The sequence below is a fragment of the Caloenas nicobarica genome, chromosome 8 (genome assembly GCF_036013445.1).
Source record: "Caloenas nicobarica isolate bCalNic1 chromosome 8, bCalNic1.hap1, whole genome shotgun sequence".
Classification (NCBI taxonomy): domain Eukaryota; kingdom Metazoa; phylum Chordata; class Aves; order Columbiformes; family Columbidae; genus Caloenas; species Caloenas nicobarica.
This window is the reverse complement of record NC_088252.1, coordinates 4690611-4706153: the sequence shown is the minus strand read 5'-3', so window position 1 is coordinate 4706153 and position 15543 is coordinate 4690611. Positions and strand designations below refer to the sequence as shown.

Here is a 15543-nt window from a genome sequence, read left to right as displayed (position 1 = left end):
ATGGAAGTAAGATCAATTTTCAAAACCTTCCTCAGAACATCTTCCAAAAAAGTTCAAGACAAGAATGAACTTCTGAACTTTGAGGTCTATGCTTCCTTTTAAGCTAAAGCATGCAGGCTTGTACTTGCAAAACAAGCTGCTCCTGAGTATCATGCTGCATCTGACCATCATGAGGTACAACTCTATCTGGCCTGATGTCATCTGAACTATATAACAAAGCAGCAGTGTCTAATGAACAACTGGGGAAAATAAAATTACATTCTTCAAAGTTTGCCCTTTAGCCTGCTCTAAATAGAAAATATCTGATAATAACTTTAGCCATGGGCTCACTGCTAAATTGCAGTACAAGCTAACGGTTGTTTGAGGGCAGAGAAATACGTAGCTGTGGAGAAAGTTAGGAACAGAGGAAATGGTTGCTCACCACCAAGATGTTACTGAAAGTATTTTAGTACATTGAAAAGGGCGACAGACTTATTGTAAGAGCAAGTGTGACTTCTCTTAATCGAATGAAAGAAGTTGTCTACCTTAGCCCCAAAATTTCCTCTGCTTCCCTATGAAGATCTAATAGTAGAAGAGCTACAATCCCCACTTGGTTCCCCATAAGCCTTCTGCAGCCAAAAGATACCCCCAACCAAGATCCCACAACAGGTGGCTAGCAGGATATTTCCCAAGTAGAAGAAATAAAATAAATATATATATGTTTCAGCCACACTACGCAAATGCCAAGCTCTGCCTTGTATTTCTCCTGCAACTCTGACAATGCAATGCAGAAATGCAAGTGAACCAGATTGACTTCATCAGGGAAGGGGAGAGTGACACCAAACAGATGCCTGAAATCCAGCGAGGTAAGACATCCTGTAGCTAACTACAAGATGCATAGAACAGAGCAACATATTTTGAGATCTTCCAAAGATGCCTCTTGGCATTGCAAACACATTTGGAAAACTAGAAAGATGCCAGCAATCTGAAAGGTTTAGTGACAGCATCACTCCACAGCTTTAGATACGCTACCTAATGTGGGTAACGTCTCACCCCTCAGCATTACAGCCACAGAGAAACACTACTATTAAAAAAACCCTCCAGGTTTTACCAGGCACATACACACCTGGAACACACCAGAGACAAGCACACACCTGAAAAACATTGGTCCCTTAAATACAGTGGGATACCGAAGACATTAAAAACAAAAGGCACACGATTTTGTGCTAATCATTTTGCAAGCAAGAGCCCCATGTATGCCAAACAGTATTTAATGACCAAAACTACATGAACCTTACCTATTTTTGTCCCAAACTTTATGCCACCTCCCTTTCCTCTGCTTTCTCCATGCTCTGATTCACTCACTGCCCATTCCCTATAACCACAGCTGCATTTTCCTCCGGATCTCTTCTCACCTGGACTGTGAGGTCGCCACCTCTCACCATCCCTCCGTGACCCAGCCAGTCGCCAGCCTCCATCGTCGTCTTCCCCATTTTGTTCCTCCCTGAAGATGCGCCAGTTCTCGCTCTCAGAGCGTATAAACTCGTGTTTCCTCCCCGTTGGTGCTGTCCCACCTTCCTCAAAGTTTGGTCTCACTGCAAGGAAAACACAGGCCAGTGAACATGTATCCCATCTGCAGGAACATGGAAACAAAAGGGCTGTAATCTTGCTCCCTTAGAAGCAAAAAAATGCCCTAGAAGTAAGTGATGATAGGAAGCTAGGAGGGGAATGGAAGTTCATGGAAAGAAACATACAACAGGCTTAGGAAAAACATACAACAGATTTAGGAAATCCCTCCACATCCCTACATACCTTGGAGGAAAAAAAATGCAAAGCATACAAGAAATTATGACACAGATAGGAATGACAGAGGAAGAAAAGATGACAGTTTACAAGACATGGGGAAGCAAAAAAGCAAAGAAGCCAAAGTGTGCAGAGAGAAAGAATAAACTTGCTGTGTCATGAAAAGCCTCATGCTAAAGGAAAATGGGAATACAGTAAACTCTAAACATTACACATTTTACATAAACCTAACACATTTGCTACTTCTGTAATAAAAAGACCATTAGATTTATATATTTAATCCAATACGATGTACAGCATTCCTGCAATGTTTTAGGAAGGACTGAAAATTTAAAATAGTATTAAGGATTAAACAAGGATAACATAGTAGTGTTAACATTATTCCGTTAATCCATCTTCTGGACAGACAAAGTCAGCATATTAAGAGTTAGAAGCAACTATGCTTGAGCTCAAGGACAAGTCTACCAGAAGTTTAGGAGATAGAATAGTCTTCTAGTTCCTAATTTACATTGTTATATTGAAAATAAAACATGTAAAATCCTCAAGTACTTAACGGAGAGCATCACAAAAGGATGATGTAAATATTTTTATAAAAAGAATCAACATATACACCAGTAACTCAGGTTAGAAATACATGCTGCTTTCAGTGTTGACTCATCCTGACAAGGATACACCATCACCAAAATAAATGTTAGTACCAGTTTCAGGACTCCCAGACTGTGCATTTCTTTAAATATATTTAGCTCTGTAGCACCAGAATTCTCACAGGAACCACAGTGATGCCAGTTCTGCACCAATACTATTAACCAGTGTTAACCTGAAATTGTGAGGTTATCTATAAAATAAAAGAAAAAAAAAAAAGGTACTCAAGTACTAGAGAAAGGTATACTTCATTTTCCTTCTGAGAGTCTTAAAACCCAAAACCATAAGATATTTGGTGAAGATACTGCAGTATGTCTGCTTGCTTGAACAGGAAAAAACAAAGCATGCCTACAGGCTAAGATTCCCGGGGTGGAAAGGGACATTTTAAGAATTTAGTTTACGAAAGATGGGAGACTGCATTCACCTTTCTTCACATCATGCAGCTTTTTCAGTCAATGAAAAAAACCACAGGAAACAGAGTACCTGAAACTCTATGGCATATCACACCTCTGTTTACAATTCAGAAATTCTTCCTACATAGATATTGTACTCTGGAGACAGGAAACACACACTGTCTTTGGACTTTGCACGTATCTTGGAGGAAAACCAACCTCCCTTCTGCACCACCTCAAAACAAACACTGGAGGAAAAAAAACCCAAACAAATCACAACACAACAACTATTTCTTTCTCCAGCTCAAAATTCACACAACATATTGATTTAGGGAAGGACTATTATAAGAAGGTACAGATGGAATTCAATCCAGAGTACAAAATCCAAGATGTTTCCAGTCTCCCATGATTCAGGTTCACATGAAATCCTTCTACCACTGTCACGGTAAAAAGTTTCTCCAATAACTTTCAGTATGGCTGAGCCCTTGACTTATTCAAGTAGACAGGAGGGACAGGAAACACCCCAAATTTCAGATGCGAGAGTTCTTCCACCATGATGACTACCTGAGGACCTCAGAAAGGTCACTGGAATGCCTTCCTCTTATGTTGTTTCTATATAAAGAAAGAGCTAAAGCACACTGGCTAATTCAGAGTACATCATCAGTATCAACAGACGATCGGGGCAACGAGGCCTCATATAATCCAGATATACATTTACTTCATTAAAGAGGACATCTGGCTAAAGATCACTTCAGTACTTGCTGGACTTTGAGAACACAAATTTTAAAACAATGTATTTTGAGAAGTCTCTGGTGATACTGGTAGGTGCAATGTTGGCAAATATACTTATCTGGAATGGATAAATCTTTGCAGATGAAGGTCAACCACATTCTATTTTCATATGCTTCAGAAAAAATAAAGGAAGACAACAAGCTAGAAAGAAAAACTGAGTCTGGGAAATATAGAGGGTTTTTTTACATTTTAAATCTCTGAAAAACATCACACAGAAGTATGTAAGGAAGTGCTCGGAAGCCTCTCAGTACTGCTCCTTGGATGGGCTTTGTATAGGAGAAAACTAGGAAACAGAGCTACGGAGCCAGGTCAGCTGAAAGTAAAATACAGAGAGGCAGTGGCCCAGGAGAGCTGCAATCCAAAAGACCAGATGAGCCTAGGACACAAGTGTAAGGAATATGCCTCAATCTTTCTGGATTTAAAATTTAGGTTTTCTTACTCCTTAAGACAGTTGGCTTTGCTGCCAAGAACTGAACTACCGAAGTCTGGTTTTGTATTCTGAACTTGCAGAAAATGGCATCCCCATTTGCTGCTGTGGGGTTTGAAACACACATCTCTGCAGAGGTGACAAAACATCAAATGCTGTTTGCCAAGATCAGACACAAGTGGGATAATGCTCCTCCTCTGAGTTTAAATGCTACAGCATTAGAAATCTAAGAAACAAATCAATTATAAGAGGTCAGTATTATATTCACCTGAGGATGATATCACTTGTGATTCTGAAACCTTTCTAAACACAGCAGCACTCCAGTGTCTTACATGTTCTGATACTGCACTCCAGTGGAATTAAGAAAGAAAATGCAGCATATCATGACATACTTTTCTGGTACTAGGACACCATAGCAAGTAATATGCAAAGACAGCAAGGTAAGTGTCAAAACAAATCTGGCATTGAATGATCTTGAACATTAGAGAGACCAGCCAAGAAACTAGTTGTTTACAAATACAGGCCAGTCACAGGTTAAGGATCAGAAAAATCAAGATACCCAAGTGACAGAAAGACTACGACAAAACTGTTTGCAGGAATACTCCTCCAGTTTACATGTAAGTTATTAACTTCCGAAGTCCCAGCATACTGTCTTTGCAAACTGTTCCTAGACTTGAGAATGCTCATTTGAGCTGAAACGATTTAGGTCAGACAGTCAGTATTTGGCAGCGTTTTAAGCATGAAAAAAAAAAAAAAACCACTAAAGTGCAATCTATGGTTTTGCCTTGGACTAATTGACTGGACTTCCTGAAGAGAAGGAGCAGTAAAAGGGCACCTCTGTTAAAGCCTGTCACAAAGCCAGCAATGGTGTTTACAGAAAACTTCAGATAGAGCCTAGTGGTATCTAGCCAAAAAGGCCTACAGCTGTGCAACACTGAGCTGAAGGGAGACTAACCCCAAAAAACAAGACAGGGATTCTGGGACGTAGCCCGGTGGCAACACATTTATGAAGAGGACTTACTAACAGAATGGCAAATAACTTCTGTCCTCCATGCTGTCAGTCCATGTTTCCTATGACAGGCTCGCTGTTTGGAGAGAATAACCAAGGAAGGGATGACTGACAGCAATACTGTTTCTTTTAAAGAGGGGAAAAAACTAGGAGAGCCTATTAAGTGCTTTGACTTGCTCTCCCCTTTCTGCTGCATGCTCCACACTTCCTCAAGAAGAAAATGACAAGAAAAACCTTTGCAGCTAGTGTTTTCAAAGGAACTGAAAAAACTTTGCCTACATTTGTAATTTTATAGCTCATTTTACAGAAGAATAAAACAGCCTTAAGACAGTGTTTCTAAAGAAGGACTACCTTCTCATAGGACACTATTTGACAACCAGGGACACTACAGGAACACATACAGAGTGAAGTGGCTCACTTGTAACCAAAGTCAGTGACAGAGACCAGAAGTTCTGATGCCCATTTCTAGCTTCACATTTCCTCTCCATAAAACCTCAATCTCAACAGTAGGTCTCAAAGACATACTATTCAAATATCACTCCATATTTTCTCTAATTGATGATTATCCACTGTCATAAGTATGGGTGACCCAGTAAATTCAAAGGAATTAACAAGAGAGTTCAATTCCGTAACACACCTGGAAATCACATACTGTAGCTATTTCATTTGCTGTACGATTGTCTTAGATTCAGTCCATTCAGTTGAATCGGATTAGAAAACGTGTGACCAGACACCATTTGCTTTCTACAGTACAAAATATGGTTTGTAAGAAAATACTGCTTGTAAAAAAAAAAAATCTTATTTGTGAATAAGAGTCTGTAAGCGGAAGTTCAACTTTTCTGGAGTATAGAGGGAAGGGTTAAGGGCACGTCACATTGTCCTATAGGTTTTCCACAGTGGCAGGAGCCCCCTTACACGACATTATTTGCCCTGGTTCTGAAGGTCACGCTATGCGTATCACAATTTTCAGTGTTGTGCCTGAACATGTATTAAAATGTTCCATACTAATGAAGGAAAGAATTAATATTTGCAATTTAGGGTTGGGGGAAGGTTAAAGAGGAGAAAAACCAAACCAAAACAAAAAACAACAACAAAAAACCACAGAAAGAGGGGGGATTTTGTTTCCTAAGCAGGAAAGTCTACATTAATAATTTTCCCAGCAGGCCTTCAGTAGTTTTACTGCAAACAATGACAGCCTTTGTTTCTCAGATCCTCTTACATCTGACGTTCAATCAAAGCCCTCATATCAGCAGCTCACCAAGGGAAGGGGAAAAAAAAGTGTGAAATACTACTGCATTACAAACCTGTCCTCAGACTTCGGTTTAGTAGCGCAGCATGCTGACCACTCTGCACGGTTGTTCAGCTAAAACATCTTCCCTAAATAACTCTTCTCATTTTGGTGAGAGAAAATACAGCTTACGTGAAAATGGAATCAGCAACCCAGCTAATCTGCATTGTCTCATTCCTGGGCTTTAGCAAAATCCTGTGATTAATTCCATGTTTTCACAAAGGAGCAATGTGGAGATGGAAGAGAAGTGGCCAGATCTACGTCTTCTGATCAGCATTAAGCTACAGTTCAGCAACACCCTCCAGAGACTGTCCCATTAGCTGCAGCCCACCTTCCTGTTAACACCAACTCGGGAGCTCACAATCTGACGCAAGGAGGAAGAAGCGGCACTAGACAAGCAGCAGCAGGACACAAGAGATTCGCTTTTCACCTAAACCAGCAGTAGTTGACACAGGTTAAAGTATCATAGAATAGTGTGTATTTTTCAGCAGCAACACGGGAACTTTTTCCATTCAGCTTTTCTAGGGGAATCTTGGCCTTTTCAACTTTCACTTGAAACCTTAAGATTATACAAAACCTAAGAAATTATCTTGATTAAGGAGATGAGGGAGGAAGCACCCCTTCTTCAAGTAAGTGTTTGAGGATTTCTCCTCGGCTGCTAAGGGTTTGTGTTGGGTAAAGAAATGCTCCTAACAAACCAGCATTCTTTTCCACATGATCAGAGCTAACCGGCCCCCCTGCAGGCAAAATGACCAATCAAATCAGCTTCAGATGAAAACCAGCCCCCCCACCACTATAAAAAACAGGAATGAGACATACAAACCCATTTTTAAAAAAATTTTTTTGGGAAAAAGATCTCTACCAACCACTTGTGGGAAATTTCTTGCCAGTGTTGGGACCAATACACAAGACCAGCCCAGCTGCTCTCCTGGAGCCCAGATATTCCCCTTCTCCTACATACAAACCCTTCAAAGACCGGTAAGTACACAAAACAAGCTTATTTTTTTCTTTTTCTTATTGCACAGTTAGGAAATGTTCTGTCATTGTTCAATCAAATAAATCAAAGTTGCTTTCAGGGCACAAGAGTTTTTTATTTCCAAAGCTTGCCAAGTTAAGCATCACCTTAAACAAAACGGTGTCTGATTTTCCCCTCTCAAAAATAAGAAAATGCTCTCTCAAATGATCATAGTCCTGACAGCATACAGAGTAAAACCAAAGTCATCACACAATATTTTTTCTGAAATGTTTCAAGATAAGCAGTGCTGGGAAGACTCTGCAACTCTCCGCAAACAGGGAGCATTTGCAAGCCTCCAGCTAAGGTAGCTGGGTGTTACCTGGCAAAGCATTATCAGGCACCTGCACCTTCTCGCTGCACTCATTGTAACTCAGCATTTTGCTTCAGTTCCATCATAAATTAAAGAAATTAGCTTCACCTCTTCAAGTCATGCAAGAAAATGGATGGCAGCAAACTTCTCTTACTACAACCTTACATCAGATATCCTCCCTCTCAACTCTAAATTTACTCCTCCATTAACAAAACCTAACTTTGCATCCAAGTTTCTCTGTAAGGATTTAATATATACTATCATATTTAAAGCCTTAAACATCATTCAAGCAAAGTCGTGATAGTTTTTCTGCTTCTCTTTAGGTGGCCAAACTACTTGGTCCACTCAGATGCTAATTCACAATCAACAATTAGGGTTCATACACACCACAGCATTGTCAGCATGCTGTACTACGTGAAAATACATTATACACAAACCAGAGCATTACAAATATCCCCCAAAATCAAGCAGCCTTGCTTTCTGTACTATAAAATACATATATATATATATACTCTCCCACTATACAATTTTTTTTAAAGTGCATTCTGTAGTAAACTGTGACAGAAGGTCAAAAGTACAAGCTCTTGCATCCTATACTTTGCGGCACTATTTTTGAGAAGTATGACTTGGGCTCAATAAATTAAAGTTCCCATTTATACAAGACTTACTTTTATATATAACGAAAGTCCTGAAAACTGTTATCTTCATTCTGCAGGCTACTTGGAAAAAACAGTTTTGTCATGAACTACTCCCATTCATCTCAATGAGGCATTAGGTACAAAACCTAAAGGACAAACATGTTTGAAATTTTAACCATCCTACTAACAGCTGTAGCAGAAGCTTTCAAGCAAAGCAGTTTTTCTAACCAAAATAATTCCTACATTTCTAAGATTGTCTCCTAATGTAAGTTATATGATCCAGTCATGTCATCAATACTGAAAAATAACTTTATTTCCTAATGTCAGAACATCTCAAGGATTGCCACTCAATCTAAAAATAACAATACTGAGATATTGATAGCATGAAAATACCTTTAAATAAAATGAAACTTAGTTTGTTCTTGTTGCAAAGTGCAGAGTCAGCTACACATCTGAATGACGACAGCTTACCATAAAGAGATGATGTTTAAGTCTGAAACTAGTACAAGATCGTGTGGACCCAGGTCCAGTAAAGAGGGAATGTCGGCACTCCCAGAGGGACATGCCAGCACCACCTGCATTCTAATAAATCTCCAAATTATGCTACAGTTTAAGCAGTTTTTGCAGCTTTTCCCAAACAGTAGGTCCTTTTGCCCACTTCACTGTCATAATGAAGCAGTGTTCTAAAACTGCCTTAAATCCCTTCCAAGGTCAATTAGGACAGATTATGTTAAGAGCAGAAGCTGGACAGGTAGGGCAGCACTGTAGACATCTCCCCTGAACACCGCTCCATCTAAAGGTACTCAGGCCCCTCAAAGGGTTGCAGGTGCATTAGTGCAGTGAGCTGAAAACAGGCTCGAAATGTCATTTTAAAACGCTTTTAACTGAGAAGGGGAAGCAAAAAGAAAATTAAGACACTATTGCAAATAAGTCCCCCTGCAATCCTTCCAGAGTTTTAACAGCTGAGCTTCTGCTGGCCAGAGAAAGGCTTAAGCAAAGGATGCTTGAAAGAGGAAAGCAACATGGTGGCACAGAGCAGGAATGTGCTTCAAAGAGTTCTTGCAACACAAGGAACATCTCAACCAAGAAGGCAAAGCGTGGGAGATCAGAGTGCTGGATCATGAATTTCAGAAATGCAAGAGATATCTTAGAGCTGCAAGGCTCGGTTTTATTACACAAATTGTTAACAAGCCAGGTCAGTTTAGAACCTGTTCAACCACTAAGAAAAGGGCAACTGTAACTTGGATTTTAAAAAGTAATACTCACCCTACTTTGACTTGCCTTAGAAGAGTGTACAGAAGGAAGAAGCCAGAATGAGAGTGGATGGTAAAGACATTCCAAAAGCTAAGAACTGACATACACATGGTGACAACCATTTAATTTTCAATAGGCTGAAACAGGAAAGATTAGACATGCTGACTGCATGATAAAAGACTAGTCAAAAGGCCAAAAGAGATTTAGAAAAGTAACTTCTGACAGTTCCAGTCTTCCCAGTCAAAGGTTATCAGCTGGGAGATGGAGGGAGAAGGAACACCCCAAAGCTACAACAGTTTCACAAGTCAGGAACCAGGTAAAGCGAAACCAGACAAACAGCATAACATAAAGGTTAAGAGATAACATTAGACAAATCCAGATTAGAAACACGGTATGTAGTTAGCAGTGGAAACGAGTATTCTCCAACAAAAAAAGCAGAAATTTTATTTTCAAGTGAATGTCTTTCCTAAAATATACACTGATTCAAAGCGGGATTAATGTGGGCACATTAAGGATCACGCCAGGGAAGGGATCAGATCAGGTGGTTCTAACTGTACTTTGCAACTTCATTTATTTATCACTAACAAAGAAAGAAGGTATTCATACTTTTTACTACAGTGGGCAAGGAAAAGAGCAGACAGAGGAAAATAATTATTCTTAAATCTGTGAGAATTTACACAAATACACTGGTTTTGGGGGGGTTTTTTTGGTTGCTGGGGGTTTTTTTGTTCTTTGTTTTTGGTTTGGGTTTTTTTGTTGGTGGTAGTTTGTTGGGTTTTTTGGTTTTCTTGTTGATTTTTCCCCCCAAGACTGCATGATGTGTACGCCCAGAGGCATTTTGTTCTCTTAAGTGTTCTCCTCTATTCAAACAAGGGAGAGCTTAATGTGAGTACTGCTTACTCTAAGATGATAAAACCAAGGCATTGTCCACAGCTCCATCATCCTTCCTAACCAGTAATGCCCATTTTCCAGCTCCTTCAAGGCATCCAGAAGGGCTCTTCTAAATTTTAGCACAAAGACTCTGCTCTACAGACAAGTCACTAATCATCTGGTTCCCAAAGCACTTAAAATTGCATTCAGGTTATTGTAAATTCCATAGCAGTGCAACAAGACTGACAACTGTTATATAGAGAGCTATTCAGTAGACCAAAGATCAAACTCAGATGAAGGTGGGGGGTCACACTATACACTGAACAGATTGTGATCAGAACCCGCCAAGAAAAGCAGCCTGGTACTATCAACCAGGAGAACCTCAGTAAACCCACTGTATTCTTTGGCACAGGGAGCAGTTTCAAAATATCCCTTCTAAGAGATGTAAACTGGAAAATAAAAACAAGGAGAAAACCACCAAATTCCGCTCAGGCCATCAACTACTCTACTTCTTTGACTACGGCATGGACAGAAGAAATAGCTGGATGGTTCTGAGAACCTACAGAAAAATGAAAATTTAGCTAAGTATTCACAGTGATGTCAGTTCTCATACTTCAGTATGCATTAAGCTCAAGTAACAGCAAAAGAGAGTGTTCTGTAATTACTAAAATTTGGTATCAAGTAAACAGTCATGAAAACCGCTGGTTTACAAGATCAACGATCACAAGAAAGATTTTACCTTTCATAAATTCATTCTGAATCCTTAGATTAATGTGTTTCAAGATAACACTAAGATGGTACTTTTTTTGGGAAAAGATTCGACTCTAGCATGTTCGTACACTTGCATTATACATGGAAACAGTCATAATTCGGAGAAAGGTCAAAATTGATAGTGGATTTGTCAGTTTTGTTTCCTATGTATAATTATGATTTGCAGAATTTACACATTTTTGAAATCCTCTGGTGTTCTACAAACAAGCTTCCTCATAACCTCCTTTAAGTAGATTGTACACATTATGAAGTCTCTATTTTACATGAATCCATACTTAATTTTAATCTGCCCCAGGTCAACTTTAAACATTCAGTATTTACAAAATTTATGCATTTGAGTTGCCAGTGTCTTTTCAAAAGATAATCAGCATCTCCAAGTTTGGCAAATTTTGAGGTTTACAGGTAAGCCAAGGAGCCCAACATGTCAAATACCTACAATATCCATTTTGTTTCCCACATTTGCAATTCCACCTTCACCCCTTAATTCCCAGACACTTGCTGTCCTATTTTCTTATTTGGACACTAACAGAAAATACACTGCTTAGGCAGACTAGACTTCAAATTATGTCACAGTATATTTTCAGTACTGGTCTCCTGCCCTCTTTTCACCCAATCCTCATATAAACAGTCTCAGACTCTCAGAAACAGCTCTGCCCTGAATACCATAATTCTGCTTAAGTGGACATGGTGGCACAGACAGCAGTCATTTTCTGAGACAGGGAAGTTTGAAAAGGCTACTTTGTAAACTACAGCACTCGACTAAAATGCATAAACATTTCAGAGAAATAATACAATAAACATTATTTCCATAGTACTATTGTTCATAGTATTCATAATAGTATTGGTAACTATTATACTCTCCTAAAAAGAAGTTACAGAAACAGATATTATCAGACAAAACTCAGTTTCTTTGCAGATACAGTATGCCTAATCCCATCCCACTTACTCCTGAAGAATTAAAGCATGCAACTCAAAAGGAAATTTAGGAAGGCAAAATATCAAAGTTATATTTAAACAACTAAGTGAGGAACATTTGAGAAGCAGTTAGATTTTTAAACTTAATCTTTTTCAGCAAAGTATTACCACAAACAGTGGTAAATTCCTCTCCAGGCTCCTGACTTAATCTTCTCTGGATTGCAATGTATAAATCCTCCTTTGTTGGCTGCAGTATTTCAAACCCTGCTGATGTGTCAAAAACCGTGAATGTTCAGCAAAATACAAATATGCAGCACTGTATCCATTTTTTCTTTTTTTCCTCTTCTCTAGAAGATGACAACAGATATGATAGAGAGCAATAACACCAAATCCAGTGCTCCCCTCCTGACCCAAAGATACCTGAGGATGATCACTAAGGATGGACACAGCACATTCCAGATGGACGGTGCCCAAGGAAAAGGTCTGGTGTACCTCCGCGACGCATGGGGAATATTAATGGACATGCGCTGGAGATGGATGATGCTTGTCTTTTCTGCTTCTTTTGTCCTTCACTGGCTAGTCTTTGCAGTGCTTTGGTATTTGCTGGCTGAGATGAATGGGGACCTGGAGCTGGACCACGACGCTCCACCTGACAACCACACTATATGTGTGAAGTACATCACCAGTTTTACAGCTGCTTTCTCCTTTTCACTGGAGACACAACTCACAATTGGTTACGGCACTATGTTCCCAAGCGGGGACTGTCCCAGCGCTATTGCCCTGCTGGCAATACAGATGGTCCTGGGGCTCATGCTGGAAGCCTTCATCACAGGTAATCCTTCATATTTATGTTTAAATAGAGTAGGTGTAACAACTTGATTTGAGAAATGGAGGTAGAATAGTGGTCATATTGATATTTGAAAAAACAATTAAGTCAGTCACTAGAAGGGTGATGAGATTTCAGCTGTGTAGTAGTAAAAGTTAAACAACTTTCATTAACGAAAGACATAAATTAGGTTGATATCAAGATTTGGACTTAGAGCTCCACTATTCATTGGACAATACTTGCAGCAGATCCCCACTTATCACTCGCAACCACTCATTTCTTATACCATTATCTCTTCAAGATTTTTTTGATGGAATTACAATATTTAAAGCAAATTTGTTTTGATTTTAAGGTTTACTTTCGTCTAGCCGAAGTATTTTTGTGGATCTTTAACTCAGTGTTTAAGTATTCCTCCGTACTTGATGAAATGAAAAATTTTACAATATCACACCTATTGCAAGGTATTTTAAGTTATTGTAAATAATTTTCAGGTTTAAAGTATTTCAAAAGACTTGAAAAAATATACAGGTTTACTGTGTATTAAGAAAGGGCTTCAGTGGTAGCGCACAGAGATCAGGTGCTACCACCAATTACAGTAAATTGGGGCAAGCTAGTGGCTCGCCTTCCTACAGCTACAGTTCACTCTTCAAGTACTAATAAGTGAACATAGCTTCGAAAAAGAAGCAATTTAGGAAAGCTATACCTTTTAAACAAAAATGGGTTAGTGTGATGCCAGCATAGCAGTTTTCAAACGTGTATGCTGAAGCAAGAAAGACCATGTCCACCCAAGCCTGCTTCTGTTCCTCTGGGCTGTCTGGCAGAGCTCGGAGGCTGCAGGGAACCAGCCCAGGCAGGGTGATCACATACAGTTTGTTCTTTTCCATGATGCAGGTGCTTTTGTGGCAAAGATCGCCCGACCAAAGAATCGGGCATTCTCCATCCGCTTCACCCGCTCTGCCGTGGTGACACACACTGAGGGGAAGCCGTACCTCATGTTCCAGGTGGCCAACACACGCTCTAGCCCACTGACTAGTGTCCAGATTTCTGCTATACTTTACCAAGAACAAGAGAACGGGCAGCTGCACCAAACTAGCGTGGATTTCCACCTAGACAGCGTTACTTCGGATGAATGTCCTTTTTTCACCTTTCCACTGACCTACTACCATTCCATCACTCCATCCAGCCCCCTGGCTGCTCTCCTCCAACGAGAAGATGCTCACCATTTTGAGCTGGTCGTCTTTCTGTCAGCTGTGCAGGAGGGCACAGGAGAAATGTGCCAAAGGAGAACATCCTACCTACCCTCCGAGATCATTCCGTACCATCGCTTCGCCTCTGTGCTAGCACGCAATGCCAAGGGTGAATATCAGATCAAGATGGAGAATTTTGACAAGACCATTCCTGAACTCCCAGCTGCGGCCGACTCAAAGAGTCCAAAAAAGACTGCCAAGGAGATCCGCATCAACGGACAGCACGCCGACAGCTTCCAGCTCTGCGAGACTGGCCTCGCAGAATAGAGAGAACAGATATGGAACTTTGGCCTTTTTTGATTATTATTACATTAAACTTTCAGGTTCCATTTACAACCTTCCCTCCTTGCCTGCCCTGCCATCTTCTAGCAATCTTTCTCTTGTATTCCCATCCTTTTGATTACACGATGATACACAGAGTAAAGAAAACCGGTGTGCCCATGTAAGCTTAGGCTGGATTAACCACCCAAGACAAAGTCAGGTACAAGAATCACAGGACTAATTCTTGGAAATTAAAAGAGCTACCTGCTGAATTCACCAGACTATGATTAAAGCTGCACTGACCCTGAAAGAAAAGACATTCGAAACTCCCAAAGCTGAGCAAAATCATAATTAACCAGCTTGTGACAAAATGTACAACAATACAAAAGAAAAATCTCAGTCAAAATCAATATGGTGTCATTCAGTAAATATATTAGTTCTGGGATAATCAACTGTTCATCCAAGATCCTAATTTTTCTGTTCTGTTAACTCTTTGGGGATATGGGGTTATATTTTTCAGATGGCTGCATTCACTCTTTGAAAGTACTGCCAATCTCTCATGGCAGTGAAAATCACTCCTGCTGTGCTTATTAAGCAAAACTGTAAATACTAACTGTAGTTCTTCATTCTGCCAAATTGGAGGAGAACATCTCATCCCAAGAGAGGTCTTTGAAGACACTATCGACAAATCTTGATGTATATAACGAATACTGCAGTGGAAATTTTTTCATATTTGGAAACACTGAATAAATTATTTAGCAGTGGAAAACAGACTGTTCTAGACAAATTAATGTACTTTTTTTTTTTTAACAGGACCATACATTCTACATGTTCTCCCCTTTGTGTTGCTTGTCTCAAGTAGGTTTGACCCAGAAAGATGCACTGTACACAGGAGAAGTAGAACTGCATCTATCTGTATTTTATGCTTTAACATCAATATTCGCCTGTACACACAGCTCAAAAATATTTAGAGACAGTTGAATCGATTTTGAAATAAAAAATTAAAATCAACTATACATGAGACTTCTGTATTTAAGTGCCTCATAAACTGATTGCAATTAAGACATTGTTCTGAAGCTCCTAAATAATTCAGGAAGCTAAAGG

The 15543-nt window shown here is 39.7% G+C and overlaps 2 protein-coding genes across 10 annotated transcripts in view; one reads left to right on the top strand and one right to left on the bottom strand.

The window, feature by feature from the left end:
- GIGYF2 (GRB10 interacting GYF protein 2) overlaps window positions 1–15543 on the bottom strand; it is a 76895-nt gene that overhangs the window by 26617 nt on the left and 34735 nt on the right. For all 9 annotated transcript variants that reach the window (XM_065639732.1, XM_065639734.1, XM_065639738.1 and 6 more), the window contains one exon: window positions 1395–1574. In XM_065639732.1, the coding sequence (XP_065495804.1) occupies window positions 1395–1574 (180 nt within the window). The remainder of the gene's footprint in view (window positions 1–1394; window positions 1575–15543) is intronic.
- On the top strand, window positions 7141–14445 carry KCNJ13 (potassium inwardly rectifying channel subfamily J member 13). The gene is given in 4 exon segments (XM_065639742.1): window positions 7141–7174; window positions 7177–7310; window positions 12457–12937; window positions 13823–14445. Coding segments are annotated over 4 exon segments (1272 nt in total).